The sequence below is a fragment of the Callithrix jacchus genome, chromosome 17 (genome assembly GCF_049354715.1).
Source record: "Callithrix jacchus isolate 240 chromosome 17, calJac240_pri, whole genome shotgun sequence".
NCBI classification, from domain to species: Eukaryota; Metazoa; Chordata; class Mammalia; order Primates; family Cebidae; genus Callithrix; species Callithrix jacchus.
Window position 1 is genome coordinate 14,768,631 of NC_133518.1, and position 20,403 is coordinate 14,789,033.

At 41.3% G+C, this 20,403-nt stretch overlaps 1 protein-coding gene across 2 annotated transcripts in view; it reads right to left on the reverse strand.

Moving 5' to 3' along the window:
• The window catches only part of FNDC3B (fibronectin type III domain containing 3B), a 373,196-nt gene that overhangs the window by 130,826 nt on the left and 221,967 nt on the right, over positions 1 to 20,403 (reverse strand). For both annotated transcript variants that reach the window (XM_035277983.3, XM_035277984.3), the window contains exons 5-6: positions 16,329 to 16,572; positions 12,639 to 12,920 (exon numbers count right to left, since the gene is read on the reverse strand). In XM_035277983.3, coding sequence (XP_035133874.1) covers positions 12,639 to 12,920; positions 16,329 to 16,572 — 526 coding nt within the window. The remainder of the gene's footprint in view (positions 1 to 12,638; positions 12,921 to 16,328; positions 16,573 to 20,403) is intronic.

Consider the following 20,403-nt stretch of genomic DNA (forward strand, 5'->3'; position numbering starts at 1 on the left):
CACCTTCCCACGGATGACAGTGTAAGTAGTAAATAATATGAATGCTGTCAGAGTGGTCAAGAAAAAAAAAACACTTGATAGCTGAATAATTAAAGCACCCATAACCATTTTTCACTTAGGTAACACATCATTTTTAACAGCTTTCAAGAGATGCTGATATCTTATAGAGTTCCTTGAAGCAACATTCCAACGAAAGATAAATCTTCCTGAAAGACTACATATGAATTTTTTTAAAATGTGCTTGGCAAGACACTGAAATAGTTTTGAGGAACTCGGTGAACCTAAAATATGGCAGTTTCTCCATCCCTCCTGGTTTGAAAGATCTTACTGTTCCATATAATAATTTGTGTCTTTTCAAATAAAAGGAAAAAGACGTCAATATAAGTTCACCATGTGAACTAAGAGTAGCGCTAATAAATGCGTTTATGAAATAAAAATTTAATTGTTGTGGACCTAGCTCTTCCCACTCACTTCCTCATGTTGTTTTCATGAGGTAATTCTAAGAAGTCTAGAAAATTTTTTGATTCTTTCAAAAAATGCTATATATTTTGCTTTTTATTACAGACCAAAGGAATATGAGAATAAACTCCATTTCTAAGAGAACTTGAAATAATCATGGCATCTTCAATTAAAGCAAGCTGCTTTTGACTAAGACACACCAACCCAGGAATAAGGAAAAGTGGTGCCCCCACACACATTCTTGTGCCTTTTTTTTTTTTTTTGGAGTCAGAGTCTCTGTCATCCAGGCTAAAGTGCAGTGGCATCATCAACACTCACTGCAGTCTTGACCTCCTGGCTGCAAACAATGCTTCCATCTCAGCCTCCCGAGTAGCTGGGATTACAGGCATGCCGACCACATCCAGCTAATTTTTTTTTTAAGAGATGGGGTCTTGCTGTGTTGCCCAGGCTGGTCTTGAACTCCTAAGACTCAAGCAATCCTCCTGCCTTGGCCTCCCAAAGTGTTAGGATTACGGATGTGAGCCGCCATGCCTATCTTCTTATGCTTAATTTTTAACGTCAAACAAAAACCAGGCCAGGCATGGTGGCTCATGCCTATAATCCCAGCACTTTGGAAGGCTGAGGCGGGTGGATCATGAGATCAAGAAATCGAGAGTATTCTGGCCAAAACGGTGAAACCCCGTCTCCACTAAAAATACAAAAATTAGCTGGGCGTGGTGGCGCATGCCTGTAGTCCCAGCTACTCGGGAGGCTGAGGCAGGAGAATTGGTTGAACTGGGGAGGCGGAGGTTGCAGTGAGCTGAGATCACGCCACTGCACTCCAGCCTGGCACCTGGAGACAGAGCAAGACTCTGTCTCAAAAGAAAAAAAAAAAAAAAAAAAAAATCTCAATTTCCATTTTTTAAGCACATCAAAACTCTAAAGCATCATTTTAAAAACCTCAAGTCATATTCAAAAAACCCAATATTGAGTTATTGGGTTTTTCAAAGTTCTACTTCAGACTTTCCTTTTAATTTATCAAGTTAATGCACGCTGGCAATGGATGCTGTAACCCAGCACAAGAGGAAGACAAAGGCATCAGGAAATTCCAAATAGGAAAAGAGCAGGAGATGTATTCACATGGAGATTTGTTCCAAGTGGATCTGCCAGCAAAAGGGTACAGGGACCACAATAGGGCCAAAAGGCTTGCTCCCTCTCCTCCCCGCCCTCTGGGAAAAGTTAATCTAGTGGGAGGAATGGAATCTAGAATCATGGAACCATGAAACCTCTCTTATTTTCTGCCTGATTTTTTTCCCCACATTATCTCTCTTCCACAGTCTGATCATCCCTGTTCACTGTGTGTGACCCTTTCATTCCACTTGTTTTTCCGGTTCTTGCTACCTCCGTTTATTTCCACGCGCCACTCCTCTGAAACTCTTCTCATTTCTCTCCCTCCTCGCTATTTTCCAGGCTTCCTGAACCATCACAACTGTCTTTTGTGCTGGGAGCAAATCATCCCCGCCACGACCTGGTCTTTTCTGCCCTTTATTGAGCATAACACCTACATGGAAAGCCCCCTTCTTCTTCGCAAATGGACAGAAGCAGTTACAATCTGGAATGGGGAAGGGAACAGCAAGGAGAAGAGGTTTTTAAAAAGCACCGGCCGGGCGTGGTGGCTCAAGCCTGTAATCCCAGCACTTTGGGAGGCCGAGGAGGGTGGATTGCGAGGTCAAGAGATCGAGACCATCCTGGTCAACATGGTGAAACCCCGTCTCTACTACAGATACAAAAAATTAGCTGGGCATGGTGGCACGTGCCTGTAATCCCAGCTACTCAGGAGGCTGAGGCAGGAGAATTGCTTGAACCCAGGAGGCAGAGGTTGCAGTGAGCCGAGATCGCGCCATTTGCACTGCAGCCTGGGTAACAAGAGCGAAACTCCGTCTCAAAAAAAAAAAAAAAAAGTAAATTCAGCACCAGAGAAAAATGAGGAAATGTTACAGTCAACTACGGGGAGCATTTCACTCATTACTTTGTAAACTGCACGCACCAAGCTATTATGTGGGTGCAAAAGTAATGGCAAAAATCGCAATTACTTGTGCACCAGCCTAACAGTATCACTGTTGTTTCCCAAGGACCCGTCCCACATCACACTTTTGTTATCTACTCAATTCTTAAAATATCAAAGTCTCATTACAGCACCAAAAACTGAACTAGGGTAACAGAGTCAGCTACACTGGGTGTCTGGTGGAACAAATTAAATTTAAAATAAAAATCAAAACTGACCATGGCAGAAAGCATGAACTATAATGAGCATATGCGCAATATTCACTCATTATCACATTACAGTAGTGATCACACAAAACCAGAAATTCAACACCCTGCTTCTTCCTACCGCAGTTATGTAAAGATCCGAGAGCTCCATTCCATAGAAGGAGAAGCAGCGACAAAAACGATGTTGACACAGCAGCAGGAAATTGCCAGAATTCCATCCCAAGTGCTGAGACTCTTTCAGATAAGGTATTAATAGAAAGCGTTTCTGCCTTGACACACCTGGTAGTGACCTCCACGATGCCCCATCACCCCCATGATCTACTTACACCTAGTGCTGACCCCTTCCACAACACAGCAGAGCAGGTCTATGCAGCCCACAGAATGCGGAAGAGATGGTACCCAAGTTTCAAGGTGTAAGGAAAAGTTGTGAAAGACTTGGAAATGTAGTGGGTTACCCAGTTAGCTTATCCATCTGGGTTATCCCAGCTGTAGCTTAACTAATTGCCCCAATGCAAGGAATGTGGGTAGGAGAAAAATAAATACAGAGAAGTTGTTATCTGCCCATCGCCTCCAGCTCATGTCCCCTGCAACCCCCCTCTTTTAGCAAAGTTAGTTACAGTGGTTAATTTGCTGAGGGGGTTCAAACCGAATCAAGTTGGCCTGTCGTACCCCCCACTCCGTAGGCTCACACAGAGAATTCTGGCCAGAGAGGGGACGGAGAAAAGGCACACAGAGAGAACTGCATTTTATTCTTGCCCAGAATTCCGCAGGTTGTTTGTGGGTTGGCAATGGTCCAGGAACTTTTTGGGGGGAGTGGAAGCCCCTCTCAACTCTCCCCTATCTCACGTCCTTGGCATTCACTATTACTTAACACTGACCCAGACTGCAGGATGCCTTGCCCAACAGCTTTCCGTCGGGGATGGCTGCAGACTGAGGTTCTGCTAACATGACCTGCAGACAGCAGTTCTCACAAGGAAAAATGTCATCATCTTTCTTTACCAACACCACTACATTTTTAAAGCGCTTAGTGTCTGAAATTGTACTAAGAGTTGATGATAGTCCTGTGAAAGAGATGCCATTAATTACCCTATTTTCTACATACAAGGAGAAAATGAAGCCTTGAAAGATTAACTATCATGCCCAAGGGCACATGGTTCCCAAGTGGCTGAACTGAGACTAAACCAAGATCTGCAAGGTCCCAACTAGTACGTATTTTGCTTCTGAGTACGGCACATTTGTGATGAAGACCTCTAACCCAGTTAAATTCAGAATTCAACTTAGCTAAATGAGAGAAATAACATATAACAGTTTCAATTCAGCAAAATTGAAGGTTACAAATATATCATCACTTATACCTGCTGTTTAAAGGGTTCTTTGGGATGACATGTATTTTACCAACATGGGTTCTGATGTCATCTAAATGCCATTATGATCAGTTCCCAAGAAATCAAAAAGGCAGAGAAAATAACATGGGTTTACAGAATTCGGTGCTACATATAGTAAAAACTAATCAAAATTCTGGCCTCAAACTTCTGGTGAACATTCATTTCAAAAGAAAACTCAATAATTATTTTTGCATGCTGTTTGTCTTTTATATGCAAGTGAAAAATGTGAAGCTTCAAGTATGATTTAATGGGTTAAGACTTCTTGACTTGAGATAACAAAAATGTCTCATCCTGCCTGTTGAAAGAAACAATCCCGTAGTTAACATCTTTAAAACATTCCAGATTGCAACAAAAATACAAGGGGGAAAGGGCAAAAGGCAAAAGACAGGATAAGTGATGTAACTTAATAAAGACAACTGTAGGCCGGGCGCGGTGGCTCACGCCTGTAATCCCAGCACTTTGGGAGGCTGAGGCGGGTGGATCACGAGGTCAAGGGATCGAAACCATCCTGGTCAACGTGGTGGATCCCCAGCTCTACTAAAAATTAGCTGGGCACGGTGGCGCATGCCTGTAATCCCAGCTACTCAGGAGGCTGAGGCAGGAGAATTGCCTGAACCCAGGAGGCGGAGGTTGCGGTGAGCCGAGATCGCACCATTGCACTCCAGCCTGGGTAAAAAGAGCGAAACTCTGTCTAAAAAAAAAATAAAAAAATAAAGACAACTGTATACTCCACTAATTAACAATTTGGGCCACCATGGTTTCCTCTTTGTTGAGCTCAATTTGCCTTTGCACTAGTAAAATCAACATCCCAGTGAGGCAGGAAAACATCATCATACAGGGGTCTTACAGAAAAATAAGTTATTCATAGTTTGATTTCTCTAGCCGTGGGCCTGCAGGATAATAATGTCAAAGTGAGACAGCACATGTTAATGAGCAGCATGCTCCTTATGAAACAGGCTTCTGTCCCCAAAATTATCTCCATCCCACACATAGACAGTCGCAAGGCATTAAAGTCTGCTTAGCCCCTAACTAAAGTCACTCAGAGGCCTCTGCGACTGAGCAATGGATCTGGCAGCCTACACTTACGATGGAAGTGGCGATGGTTAATTGCCCAGTTTCCTGCCAAGAAGAATGTCTCATGTCTCTTGCATTCTGATCCAGGGGTCCCCACTGTCCTTTTAAAAAATAAAAGTTATTTGGGCTTATTTGGACTATTTTCACTTTTCAGACTGTACTTGGCAGCCAGATGGATGAATTCCACTGACCTGAGCTCACTTTGAACTTTTCTCATTTTTTCTTGATATTTTTGCCACACTCAGAATTTATACGCAGCTGCAGACAGGTGGAAACACAGAGGATTCATCATCAACTATAGACTTAAGAGAGAAAGCAATATTGAAACTCTCTCTGGAAACAGTACAGTGTTCAAATGTAGTAAGGGAAACACATACTCTGGGGGAAAAGAAGAACCCCGCCAAACTCCAGCCTTCCAAAACACCTCGTCTGAGCATGCCTAGGATATGTGATCACAAGACAGAAAAAGCTTACAAGAGAAAGAGGAAATCTGCTACTTGTGAAGTGCAAAAGCCCCACTCAATATCCTATTTTAATCAGAAAACAGAAAAGCACAAGCATTACTGCCACAGGGAGCCAAGACCAAAAGAGATTCCAAAAGAAAATGTGTCTTGACTCCCAACATTCCAGACCTTATTAAGCACGTCATTCCAGACAAAGGAAAGCACTGTCAGCCTTGCGCAGGTGGACGCTGCCATGCCCTCTCTGAGCTCAAGCTGTTTAGCAAAAGGACAGACTCCAAGGACCCAAAAATGGCCACGATCTCAGACCCTCAGAGGGAAAAAACACTGTCCCAACCCTTAGTGCACTAGGACTTCTCATTACGAAAAATTACTATTGCTGTGAATACACTTTCACGCCACTTTGGGGGAAGCAAGGCTGTAGTCTGATTCTGGTTTCTGAGAAATGATCACAAAATATAGGAAAAGGAAGAGAAAAAAATGCCAGGAAGGACCAGAGAAAGACTGAGAACACAAAGATCCGGTAATAAGGAACGCTGCTGGAGTCAGAAGGCAGTCTGCGAACTCTGAAAGAGACATGGACAAGAATAATACCCTCATCACTGGCTTTCAGGGTCACAACCAGAAACTGGGAGTCTATGTGGTGGAATGTGATCTAAAATGCAGCCGAGTCTTTGGATTGCTAACAATTCCAAAGGTCAAATGCCAAAAGTATACTGTATGTTTGTTTTCTTCTATATTTGGAATTCTTACCACGTTGTTCCAATTTTTCCCATAGGGCACTGTGACTTCTAGAAGAGTTCGCATAAGCTGCTACCTACATATTAGCCGCACTAAGGGAACTCTTCCCCCTCAGTATATATTTATCATTATACAGGTAGTACAAGAAACATGCTTCAACCTAAACCAAGTGTTCCAACTGAATGGCTCCCACCTGCCGCTTTCCCACCCCTGCCATTGAAAATCTTGGTTAAAAATTGCTTGGCACTCAAAGGGCCAGCAGTTCTCAAACGCTACTGTGCCTAATTATTACCGGGAGTGCCTGATGAAACACAGATGGTAGGCCCCGCCTACACAGCCTGTATTTGGTAGGTCTGGAGCATGTCATAAGGGCACATGTCTCACTGGCTCCTAGATGGTACTGATACTGCTGGCCTGAGCCTGTGAGTAGCCAGGACCCAGGCAAGCGCTGGATCCACGGGAAAGCCTTATAGAGGGTGACAAGGACCCAGGTCCTCCACTCAAATCAGGAGTTCTAGTGCTCGCTGCTTTCAGAGTGCATGTGTGTACATGTATGTGTATATGTATGTGATGTGGTAGGGGTGAAGGGATACTGCATTTGAAACAGGTAATTCATACAAGATTGTCTGAAAAAAGAGGCAATCTGCTCATTGATAAGATTTTGAAAATCACTGACCCTAACTCACTGGTTCATTTTACTGAAAGGGAAACCAAGGCTTAGTGAAATGACATGTTCTATGCCACACAGTCTAAGACAGCAATGATTTAGAATCTTACAATTCCATTATGGTTTTAAAATGTTAAAAGTCATATATAAAAAAAGACATCCTCACTCTCGGGGCAAGCCCTAGGAACAAAGTGAAGATCAGCAATGTCAACCACACACAGAACATTTTTATACATAAAAAAGTGTCTGGAGGTTGGGTGCAGGGACTCACGCCTGTAATCCCAGCACTTTGGGAGGCTGAAGTGGGCGGATCACCTGAGGTCAGGAGTTCGAGACCAGCCTGGCCAACATGGCAAAACCCCATCTCCACTAAAAATACAAAAATTAGTCTGGCGTGTTGGCAAGTGCCTCTAATCCAGGAGAATCACTTTAACCTGGGAGGTGGAGGTTGCAGTGAGTCTAAATTGTGCCACTGCACTCCAGCCTGGGCAACAGAACCAGACTCTGTCTTTTAAAAAAAAAAAAGTTTGAAAATTCTGACTTTGTACTCTCGATGTCCTCTCCCTTCACCATCTGCCCTTACACACATACATACACACATTATTGGGACTACTTAGGTCTTTTAATACTAGACAGTGGAGACTCATCAAAGCTTCTGTTTTTTACTCTAAATGCACATCATTCTTTCTAAAACAATACTAGGAGATAACCTAACTCCTTTCTGAGGATGTAGGACAAAGAGGCTGCAACTGGCTGAAAATTGAGAAATTTCAGTTAGAAAACTGGATCCCGACTCACTGTATCCCACTCAATAACTTCCTTAAAATATTGTATGCTTTGGTTTCTATCAAGAATAAAATGGACGAAATGAAGCTTCCCTCTTACTCAATGAAGAGCAGCAGAAGCTTTTTTAGCTTCTGCAGTGAACGGCAATGTGACTATTTTAACTGGGTTTTGGCCACAGAACAGGCTCAAGGCCCAGCTCTTGCATAATATTCCGCACACAAGAACAAATTTTTCCATTCCTGTCCTTGAACATCTGTGGACTCGATGCCAAAGCACTGTTCTAAAATCAAATGCTGGAGAGGAAGAGAAAAGTAAGGCGAAAACTCTTGAAATATTTTCCCCTAACTTATCTGCCATCATTGTACATTGGAGAGCCAGGCAGGCTTCATAGAGGAGGTGATAACTGAGCTAGCTCTTCAAAGACTGACTTGGAGTTTGCTAGGCAGAGGAACTGAAAGGACAGGCCAAGAAAAGAGAATGAGGCATATTGACAAAAAGGGGCAGAACACAGCGTGTCTGGTCGGGAAATCAGAGGGGCCACGAGAGGTGAGTATGGGTCATATCATGCAGTTTCGGCTTCATTCTCTAGATAGTGGAAAGCACCACAGAGGTTCTCAAGGAGGTGATTCTATTTAACTGCAGCCACAACAGAGGATGGGCTGGAGCGGAAAATGAATAATCACACGTCCTAAAAACATAAGGGGGCCCTTCTGAGAGGTCTCCTAAGGTTCAGAGGGAACGAAGAAAATCATAAGAAATGCATGAGGGGAACTAGAGATCATGAGAAAGAAAGCCCCAAGAGGCTATGCACCAGAGTTTTCTCATCCAGAGCTGTAAGTGTCCTAGGGGGAGGTGAAGCTGCGTGAGATCTGGCACCAATTCCACCAGACAGGACCGTAGAGTATCAGGTGCATTTCTAGCCAGTGGCAACCTTTCTTAAAAGAGCCTGGAAGTGGCTGGGCGCGGTGGCTCATGCCTGTATTCCTAGCACTTTGGGAGGCCAAGGCGGGTGGATCATCTCAGGTCAGGAGTTCGGGACCAGCCTGGCCAACATGGTGAAACCCCATCTCTACTAAAAATACAAAAATTAGCTGGGTGTGGTGGTATTCCTGTAATCCCAGCTTCTCGGGAGGCTGAGGCAGGAGAATCACTTGAACCTGGGCAGCGGAGGTTACAGTGAGCTGAGATCATGCAGTTGTACTCCAGCCTGGGCAACAAGAGCAAAACTCTGTCTTTAAAAAAAAAAAAACAACCTGGAAGCAACCTTCAGAGATGGTGGTCCAGGAATGCAGGGTTTAGCTTTCAAAATGTCAGGTGGCTTTAAGCAAAGGAAGCCACTTCTGGTTTAAAGGAGAAGAAATGTAGGGGTCTAGGTTGAGGGGAACAGAGCATGAAGGGGACCAGACGGAGAGTAGAGAGAGATGCCTATTTTGAGGGGCAGCTAACTCAGCTGAGAAGTGATCTTATAATCACAGGAGTCCCAAAGATGAGAGGGACAAGAATACTCAAGTCATAAGGGTTACCATTATGTGAAAGGGTTAAGAACTGAGCGAGGGTATTTTTAATATTTAATAATGGAAATTAAAATGCCCATTTTACCAATGTGAACATGGAGACTCAGGGAAAACTAAAAGGAAATAGTAATTAGCAAAGCCCCATTCAAAGCCAGTTACTTTATGTCTAATACCAAAGCCCCAACTGTTCTCAGCTCATACCACATCATTAGCGACAAGGGACTGTAAGAAGACAGAGGCCCCATATTTCCCAGAGAGTACTATGGGACTCTGTCATGCTGGTTTTCCTGAAGGTAATAGGAAATGAAAGGGGAGGCTGGCCACAGAGCAGTTTCCTTGAGCAATGCAACAATTTGTTCCAGGAAAAGGAAATGGTACAATAGCTTCATTTGTTCAAAAAGAAGGCTTGCTCTGGAAAACAAGGCGATTAAGAAAACAGGACTCATTTAACAATATTTACTGAGTACCTACTATGTGTCAGGTATAGTACTAGAAGGAGGGAGAGAAAGATGAGTGAAACAGATAAAGTCCCTATCCTATACTGTGTACAACTTGATGAGCCATCCTCACTATTAAGAGAGTATGATAATTTTCTAACTTGGCTGATTACACATCATCCACAACGGAGGTTTGATTTAAAATAAAAACCACACATGAAGTCAAAACTGGTGTGAAGATTATGATTTAGTGGGTCTAAAATGGGGTCCATGGATCTCTGTTAGTTTTAAAGTTTCTGAAGCACAGGTAACTGAGAGACCCAGGCCTCAAGAGAGAAATTACTGTATCCTCATCTTTCTGATACATCTATTTATATTAACATAAGTTGTCTGCCTCTTTTACATGTGCTTAATTTTATCACAGGACCAGGCACACATTTACAGTCTGTCTTTTTTTAAAGATTTGTTTTTTGCAAGTGGTAAAAAGGTAAAATATTAAAGTAGATTTCCTCAAAAGCAAATAAAGTAAAAAGGAGGAGGCTGGGCGCGGTGGCTCACGCCTGCAATCCCAGCACTTTGGGAGGCCAAGGCGCGCGGATCACAAGGCCAGGAGTTTGAGACCAGCCTGACCAACATGGCAAAACCCCGTCTCTACTAAAAATACAAAAATTAGCTGGGCATGGTGGCGCGCACCTGTGATCCCAGCTACTCAGGAGGCTGAGACAGGAGAATCACCTGATCCTGGGAGGCAGAGGTTGCAGTGAGCCAAAATTGTGCCACCGCACTCCACCTGGGTGACAGAGCAAGACTCTGTTTCAAAAAAAGCAAAGGAGGCCGAGGTGGGCAGAAGACTGGAGGTCTAGCCTGGCAAAACCCAATCTCCACTAAAAGTACAAAAATTAGCCAGGCGTGGTGGTATGTGCCTGCTGTCCCAGCTACTCAGGAGGCTGAGGCAGGAGAATGGCTTGAACTTGGGCAGTAGAGGCTGCAGTGAGCCGAGATGGTGCCACTGCACTCCAGCATGCACAACAGGGCAAGACTCCATTTCAAAAAAAAAAAAAAAATTAAAAGATTTATCTCTTTTGGCCATGAGGACAATTTAACCTAAGTAAAACAGTAATAAAATTTAAAAAAAATCCACAAGTCCCATGTCATGGTTAAGTATATATTCTATTCTTGTGCAAACCACATATGACCTATTAGCTTTATCATACTAACATTAAGTGTAGTTTTAGATTAATTAGGTGGCATTGTAAATTTAAGAATCGGTTAAGAAGTCTGTTTCTGGGGCACAGATGTAGATGCCACCTGCAGTGAACTCCAGAGAAGATACACTGGAAGGATGAGAAAGCAGGAATAGCCTTTTGGGATCCTTTGAGCCAACAACCACATTTTGGGGCAGACACAACTGAAACATTATGGAACCCACGAACAAGAAGTGCTTTATTCTCTGTCTACTCTACGTGATCCACATTTGCCTTTTTGCTTTGACAATCAAGAGGTTCAAAACAAAGTAATGGCCCACACCAAGCAACTCTATGGGAACCCTGCCTTCATCTTGTTAATAATTTCCTTCCTTTATCATCTTTCGGCTCCTTAATCCTTACATTTATTTTTTCTACTTCTGCTATGTGTGTCTGTGTCATTTGCCTTAAATCAGTTCTGGTGCAAGCCAAGGTGAAAACTATTAAACAATGAGTCAGGTAATCACAGTACTTCCAACTTCGTAAGCTCTCTGGACAATTTATATATTCTCTCTCACTTTTCTTTGGATGAAAATTCTCTTTAGGAAAACCTATTCCTAATTATTTGGTATAAATTCTTGTATCAACTAATTTCAAACTTAGAAATTACAGTATCATTTGACTAAAAATTACTTTTATATGAGACCCAGTAACTTCCCTTAAGAGTTGTTTAAAACCCTCTTTGGGTTTCTTTTGTATGATACTTACTTATGTTTTGTTTAAGAAATAGAAGAATAATGTGATAATGGCATAGAGTTTGGAAAATAGAGAAAAGAATAAAGAATTAAAATTAAAAGAACACATATCTATTCACATTTCATTGTATCTTACTCTTCCCCTCTCTCTCATGCTGCCCAAATACTGCACTGTATCTTACTCTTCAGTAAGGAATCCATCAATTCAATGAGTGGTATAATCAATGGGTGTTATAATCAGATTCCTTACTGTATCTCAGTCAGGTAGAAATGGGAGTGTGTCTGTAAGAATGTGATTGTGAATGAAAAAGGGAATCTACTTGAATAATTTATCCTATCTCTAAAAGTTGTTCATGTCTTTGTTTTCAGTTATTTGTATCTGTAAACTCACCTACTTTATCAAAATGTTACCATTTTGCTTCATGTAAGTCATTCTTCCCTAAGCCTATATAACAAGCTGCTAGTTTTCCTTAATGTGGCATCAAAATGGGTTCTCTCTAAACTACCCCCAAAACTTTATTTAAACACATAAACCTTCCTCCAAATCAATGTATGATTATTTTGAGATTTAAACTAGCCTACACTTTTAGAAAAATTATCTGTGGATTTCTTCCACATCTGTCTATTCAGAGTGGAACGACAGAAGTAGGCCAACCTGAAAAGATTTTCAAATACTTGCTACTAAGTAGAAAGATGCATGGCGTATGTGACCAAAACGTAGTATTTCTGCCATGAGCTATTAATAAAAAACAATGCAATCTTCTTTCTTTACTAAGAAATAGATCAAAGAAGGTCTACTCAAATATTCTTAGCAGAACAACCAACCACCAGGAAATAATATTCTCACGTAAAAGATGAGGAAACATCATTTGAGATGCCTCCGTCTTGGTAATTCACTCTTTACCGCAAATATCTTGAGCATTACCTTGCAAGTCTGGATCATTCGACTTCGGGCTGCTTCTTGCTCGCCGCTCTGCTTTCTTAATTCCGGGACCACCGCCGCTGCCGCCTCCGCCGCTGCCGCCGCTGTGGCCCTTCCCGTAGCCATTATACACTGTTGTGCAGCTGCTTTTGTAGATAGAGGAAGGAGGGCTGTTGAGGCGGTTCTGGCGATCGATCTGGCGGTCTTTCAGTTTTTTGTGCGGAGGCTTGCTGTACTGGTCTTCCCGGGTAATGTAGCTTGACATTCCGTACAGTGGTATAATTTCTAAAATGGATCATGATGACAAACCCAAGCTCAGTTCACATTTTCAATAATAAATTATTAAACGGTCAAATGATCTGGCTCCTGAAGGAATCTAAAGTATAAAATAAGTCTAAAGTATTACTAAATAGAGTATAATACATATTTTTTAAGAATGCCATATACATATACATTTAGAGCATTCCGATTTATTTCTAACCAATTAAGGCATAATCAATCATTAAAAACTAAACTGTGTGTTCAGAAATTTTCCACATTGTGGAGAATACTAAAGATAAGGTTATCCCCAAAGAGTTCATATTCTAGTTGAATTGATAACTAAGTTCGATTTTTACCTTTTGACACGTTTTCAGTAGTTGCAATACATGAAAAAGTTAGGACGAATAAAATACGCCCTTTAAACATGTACTCAAAATTGAGCACTTTAAAAGTCTACTTATTCCTGTAGACAGAATAGTATTTCTATTGGAAACTATATGGCCATCAAAGTATAAGTTATTTGTGGCATACAAAGAGCCAACATTTGAACAAATTTAACTAAGATAATGAGATGACACATTTCCATTTAAAATAATCAAAGCTCACAGAATCAGGGGAAATGTTCAAGAAGGAAGCGTAAGGAGAAAGAAAAGCCATCTCTGAAATCCGGTGCCAAACATGACAAGCTGTGATCTCCAACTTCTCTTTTGGAGTAATAGAAGGCAAGACAAAAGGAGAATGCCACCCTGACTTGACTTTGCACATTTTTAAAGTGGCTCAAAAGAAATTAGAAGCCCGCAAAAAATCCTGTGATCTTGAGAAGAAAACTTTATGTTAAATTTAAATTTTTAAATCAGTTCAAAATTATTTTTAGGAATCAGTAAAAATGACAATGAGTCCTTACATCTCTATAAAAAAAAAAACAGGAGTCACCTCATCTATGGAGTGACCATATAAATTACCATCCAAATATGAACACTTCTGAGAGTGAAAGAGAGGGCTATCAATTTCTTCAAGACAAGAGGCCTAAACTAGGTGTGTCCCAGGCACAACAGATATGTATGGCTACCATACATAATTTTACAAAACTGCTGTTTCAATTATTCAGTGGTGAAGCTCCACTGTTTCTCACCGTTAACAGAGCTAAAGGAAGATTTGGTTTTCAGTAAGAGTTGTTTTGTTAAAAAACAAATCTTCATGAGAGAACCAGTTTGTACCAGACAGTGTGTCAAAACAAATACAAATCTAGTCAGAGAGTATATATCCAAATAATCGATGTCAAAATATACCAGAAAGACAGTAAATGTTCTCAACGCCATGATGCACTACACATGAGATATGACATATTCACCATGGGACTAATAATCTTTTCAAACATGCTGAAAACTTTTAAAACTCTTGTAGTTTAGAAATTTAGAAAATTAATATTGAAATTGCTTTTAGGTATGTACACTAAGAACTAAGGTAAGAAAATATATAAATGGCATATTTATAAAGGGAAGGGATTTTGTTTTCTTTAATTTGAAATCAATGAAGGCATTTTTATTTGTATACATTATTGTCCCATGTTATTTTAATGAAGTTAGACCCAAATACACCATAAAATGACAAGTCTACAATTTTGCTTAACTCTATAATGATTTAAATTATACTGTTGTCCTGCCTAAAACTGCAAAGGACAGCATTTACAAAACAGTGACTATGTGGCATCCTACTAACAGACTGCTAAAATAAGGCAGGTTAGACATATACCAGCAATCAATGAGTCAGTCATCAAGCCTCTCACGTCTTCAGAGCTCAGATCTAGCCAGAAAACTCTGAGAAATGCTCAATCATTTAATGAATGTTGTGTCAAAGCACTGAATACATTTTTTTAAAAATTGCCACTAACTAAATTTTTTCAGTTTTTATCCAAATGTTCTCATAGTATATGCCCACTACTTGATGTTTTCTTGGTGTTATGTCACATGGAAAAAAGATCAAATTAATAGGAAGTTATGATGCTGCTATGAAATCAAAGTACTGATTTTGTCTTCTGCTATCGCCCCTTATACTCCATTATAAAAGCACCTGATTAATGTGAATTATGCCGAATTTCTCTGATACTAAAAAACAAACAAAACTCACATACAGTCAAATTCTATCGCCAAGTTACAACAATATATTTCACTTAAAATACCATGTCAAAAAAGTTTTTTCTGTGAATAAAAATAGTTATAACGTGAGATGAGCAGGGAAAAATTACACACACACATAATTATTAAAAGAAAGGTGATAACTTGCTCAAAAATTCTATGGTATAACAGGCATTTCTTCTACAGTTTATCTAAAGCAACATAATAAATGTCTGAAGCAGTAAAATGCTTCCATTCCTTGTCAGACTCAGAAGAAAATCACTTGCAAAGTCCTGGAGGTTCAAGTCTAATTTTACCCTCACTTATCTGGTTTCTTAGTATCCATTTTGATAGAGAAAGCCTTCAGACTAAACTAACACCAAGGTCAAAACTTTAAAAAGATATAATGTTGGTAGCTCTCTGGCTGTTTTCATGTCCAGGTAAGTATTTGCTTAACAACCAGTGAAACTGTGGCTGCACTAATGGCTGGTCTTAAACTAAAAGCAGGTTCAGGAAGGCCGTATCAACAGCCAGGGGATTTTTCAGTTCTGCCAACATCACAACACAGACCTTTTGGGGAAACCCAAAGGTTGTTGAGACTTCACAATCTTCAAACATTGAAAATGGGGCACAAAACACCTTTACATTTCCCTTTAACTAGTAGACCATATGGAAGCCAAAGAAATGATAAGCCACAGGTGTGCATCAGGCCACTCTCACATAAAAACATGCTTTCGGCCGGGTGCAGTGGCTCACACCTGTAATCCCAGCACCTTGGGAGGCCCAGGCGGGTGGATCACGAGGTCAAGAGATCAAGACCATCCTGGTCAACATGGTGAAACCCCGTCTCTACTAAAAATACAAAAATTGGCTGGGCATGGTGGCGTGTGCCTGTAACCCCAGCTACTCAGGAGGCTGAGGCAGGAGAATTGCCTGAACCCAGGAGGCGGAGGTTGCGGTGAGCCGAGATCGCGCCATTGCACTCCAGCCTGGGTAACAAGAGCAAAACAAAAAAGTTGCTTTCAGGACATGGGAACGATGTCACACTGCCACTTTTCTAACAGTCCTTGATCTTGTGAGGTGGGGGTTAGGGCTGAATTTGAGAAAACTGAAAGAAAGAAAAAGAACTAAACCCACAAAGTCATTTTTGCAAGATACCATTCAGGACAAAGGAAGCCAGGAATTCCCCGTGAGTTTTACATGCCAGCTAGATCCTCTTCTACCACACTTATTTCCCAAGAAACAAAGGGCCGCCCTGAACTATTGAAATGCCGTAATCAGTTTCAGCAGCTCCTGACACCAAAACAAATCTACTCACCTTGCTCACCATATATTGTGTGGGGAAGATGATGCTGGGGAAAAAACTGAGGCGGCATATCTCCAGGTCCGGTAACAGGTGGGTAGTAAGCCGTGTGTGAGTTATGAATAAAATGTGGATGATGAGTCAGATAGGGAGGGAGATGATGGGTTGGAGACATGGCTGAGGGGTAGCTTGGGGGATAACACTCAGGAGACTGGGGTGTGACCACCACCCGGCGGACGCCAGTACTGTCTTCAATCACCTAAAGAAAAACACAAAAGGAAAGAACGCAGTACACATTAGCAGTCGATGATTATAGAATTAGTAACTTCCACTTTAATTTTACTTTTCTCTTCCACCATAGAAAAAAGCAAATGCATGTTATATTCTGGTTCTCTAGTTCTACTAGTTAAATGAGTTCTGAAGTAATACCATGTGACTATTAAAACTTAAAAAAAACAAATTATTCATCCACACCTGATTCTGATCCCATGTTAACTTTTTGGAGAGACCAGTATTTGATAATAAATCTGGGTTTTGCCTTAAAATTTTCACTAGCTTCATCCATCAAAAGTGAATTTACTGTGTGCTTAAAGTGATTTTAAGAGTGACTTCTGAGCTTAACTATCAGTTCAGGAGTTTTCCAGAAAGATGCTTTCTGTGCCACATGACTACTTTTCCAGGGCTGGGCTTCCAGATACACCTGACAACATCCTGCCCCATTCCCACTTGCTTTTTTTTTTTTTTTTTAAGACAGAGTCTCGCTCCATCACCAGGCTGGAGTGCAGTGGCATGATCTCGGCTCACCACAACCTCCGCCTCCCGGATTCAAGCAATTCTCCTGCCTCAGCCTCCCGAGTAGCTGGGACTATAGGCGCACACCACCACACCCAGCTAATTTTTGTATTTTTAGTAGAGACAGGGTTTCACCATGTTGGCCAGGATGGTCTCCATCTCTTGACCTCGTGATCTGCCTGCCTTGGCCTCCCAAAGTGCTGGGGGTACAGGCTTGAGCCACCATGCCAGGCCTCCATTCCCACTTTCATATGCACAGTTCCATCATCATCATCAGGGCCATAGGAAACAAAGGGGGCATTAACGTCAGAAGCCATAAATGTGCCCTAAAAGATTATTAAATCTGGGACTGAGGAAATGGATAAATGAGGGATTCTAACGAAAGAAAAACTTGAGTAACCCCACATCAGTATGGATACCTTTGCTCCCCAGATGTCCTGACGATGAATGCTGGGAAAGAAGATGCTTAGAAAAGCAACCCGTTATGAGGAAAGCAAGCCAATCAATGCTCTACCCATTCTTTTTCCAATTATTTGATCCTTTTATTATTTTTCTTAGAGATGGGTTTTGGTTGTGTTGCCCAGGCTGAAGCGCAGGTGTGATTCATCAGGTACTACATCCTTGAACTGGCCTCAAGTCATCTTCCTGCCTCAGCCTCCAACGTAGCTGGGACTACAGGCATGTGCCGCCATGCCCGGCTTCTCTGAATGTTTTTAAATTCATCCAAGAAAAGCAACGAAGGCGGCACAATGCCCATATTTACTGCCTCTGTGGCCAGCATCATGCTACCAGCTCCTATGAGCCAACGATGTTGGTGAGACACAATGAAAGAAGTAACTAACACAACAGATACCATGATCAAAAGGTAAAGCTGTAGGGTATAGAGAATGAGAACACGAGATGGGAGATGAGGAAAGGCTTCAGGGACCTCAAAGAATTGGCAGGGCTTGGACGGCTGAGAGATGGTCTCTGGGTCAGGGCACTGCAAGGAAGGGGACATAGAGTAAACCTGGCAGCCAGAGCCAGGCCGCCAAGGAGCCATGCCAGCTGATCTAATCAAATGCGTGAGACAATCAGGCACACACTCTGACAGGAAGTTTGTTTTTGGTTTTTTTTTCCAAAAAAAAAAAAAAAAATCTAAATACCCCACAAAACTGACCTTCTAAATTGAAATGGATTTCTCATTATACCTCAGAAGGTTGATTATAGGTCAAACTAAAATGACTTTATCATGTTTAAAACATCATAACAACAACAAAAAACTATACTTAGCTTCATATTTTAAAAGTAGTGCTTAAGCCAGATTGGCAAGTCTACCAATGTTTATGTTATACTTTAGTGTACAAAACAGGTTAGTTTTAATTAACAGCCAGTAATCCTTATGTTAAAAAAAAAAAAAAAAAAAAAAAATCTTGGCCGGGCATGGTGGCTCATGTCTCTAATTTCAGCACTTTGGGAGGCCGAGGACGGTGGATCACGAGGTCAGGAGATCAAGCCCATCCAGGCCAACTCTACTAAAAATATGAACAAATTAGCTGGCCATGGTGGCACATGCCTGCAGTCCCAGCTACTCAGGAAGCTGAGGCAGGAGAATTGCTTGAATCCAGGAAGCGGAGACTGCGGTGAGCCGAGATCGCGTCACTGCACTACAGCCTGGACAACAGAGCAAGACTCTGTCTCAAACAAAAAACACATAAAAATCTTCATATTCATTAATAAATCAAAACCAATGTTTCCACTGTGTTAACAGTTCATTAATAAGACAGTAGTACCTATTTAAAATTAAGATTCCTAGTCGGATGCCTAGGACAAAGCTTTTCATGTAATCTTTAATAAATCTAATCTCTTCTGCGCCTTGGCAAGCTAATCACACTAACCCCATTTATGAATGCACAGAAGCTAATTTACAAGCGTATGTGAGGTGGGTACTTAAACCACGACACTGGAAATTCTCATGCATGTATTGATAATTATCATCAAAGCTTCATCTATTTTGTCTAAAACGTAGAACTGTATGATGTTTGGTAGCACACATTGTACAATGTTAGTATAAACATGTCATGAATTTTTCCTACCATCTGACACAAACATGCATTATCCTCTACTAGCTATTAAGAAAAAAGAAAGGCATATTCTCAACGTTTCTCTTTCATGGAAACTTCATTCAGTCCTGGAAGAACCATAGAAGTATTTATTTTTGGCTGGTGCAGTAGCTCACACCTGTAATCCCAGAACTGTGGGAGGCCAAGGCGGGCAGATCACGAGGTCAAGAGATCAAGACCATCCTAGCCAACATGGTGAAATCCCATCTCTACTAAAAAAACAAAAATTGGCTGGGCGTGGCACGCGCCTGTAGTCTCAAGCTACTTGGGAGGCTGAGGCAGGAGAATTGCTTGAACCTGGGAGGCAGAGGTTGCAGTGAGCTGAGATCCTGCCACTGAACTCCAGCCTGGCGCCTTGTGACAGAACAACACTCTCACTCTCAGAAAAAAGAAGTATTTGTTTTCTAGAAGTTTACAATCTTCATTCTTTAATTCAGTGTAAATTTTCCAATAGTCACCCAGCAACTTGGACAAGTGATCACGTAGAACAAGAAAGGGAATCTCACTATTAAGAGGAACTCTTTGGACTTTTAAACAAAAATATTTATAATGAAAGAATTTATTTTTATCATTTTATCATATAATTTTGGACCTGTTAACAAAATGACTTTTTAAAAAAGTTTATCGAAAAGCATTAACTTTCTAAAGTTTTTTTTTTTTTGAGGTAGCTTTTTGAAGCCACAAATTGCCTGCACATATGAAAATTGCTTGACAGTTTCATTATTCTGTGGGATTTGTAAAAAGTTTTTATTTACATATACATGCATAATGAAACCCTTTTAGAAACCTGTTCTTAACCCAAACCTGTCTTATCATTAAAAAGATTTGTTTTTAAAAAGTGAAATATTGGCCAGGTGCCATGGCTCACACCTGTAATCCCAGCACTTTGGGAGGCTGAGGCAGGTGGATTGCCTGAGACCAGTCTGGCTGACATGGTGAAACCCCATCTCTACTAAAAATACAAACAAAATTAGCTGGGCTTGGTGGTGTGCACCTGTAATCCCAGCTACTCGGGAGGCTGAGGCAGGGGAAATTGCTTGAACCCGGGAGGCAGAGGTTGCAGTGAGCCGAGATCACACCACTGCACTCTAGCCTGGGTGACAGAGCAAGTCACTGTCTCAAAAAAAAAAAAAAGTGAAATATTAATACTAAAATAGTAGAAATATAAAAAATACGTGCTGAATATTTTCACCATT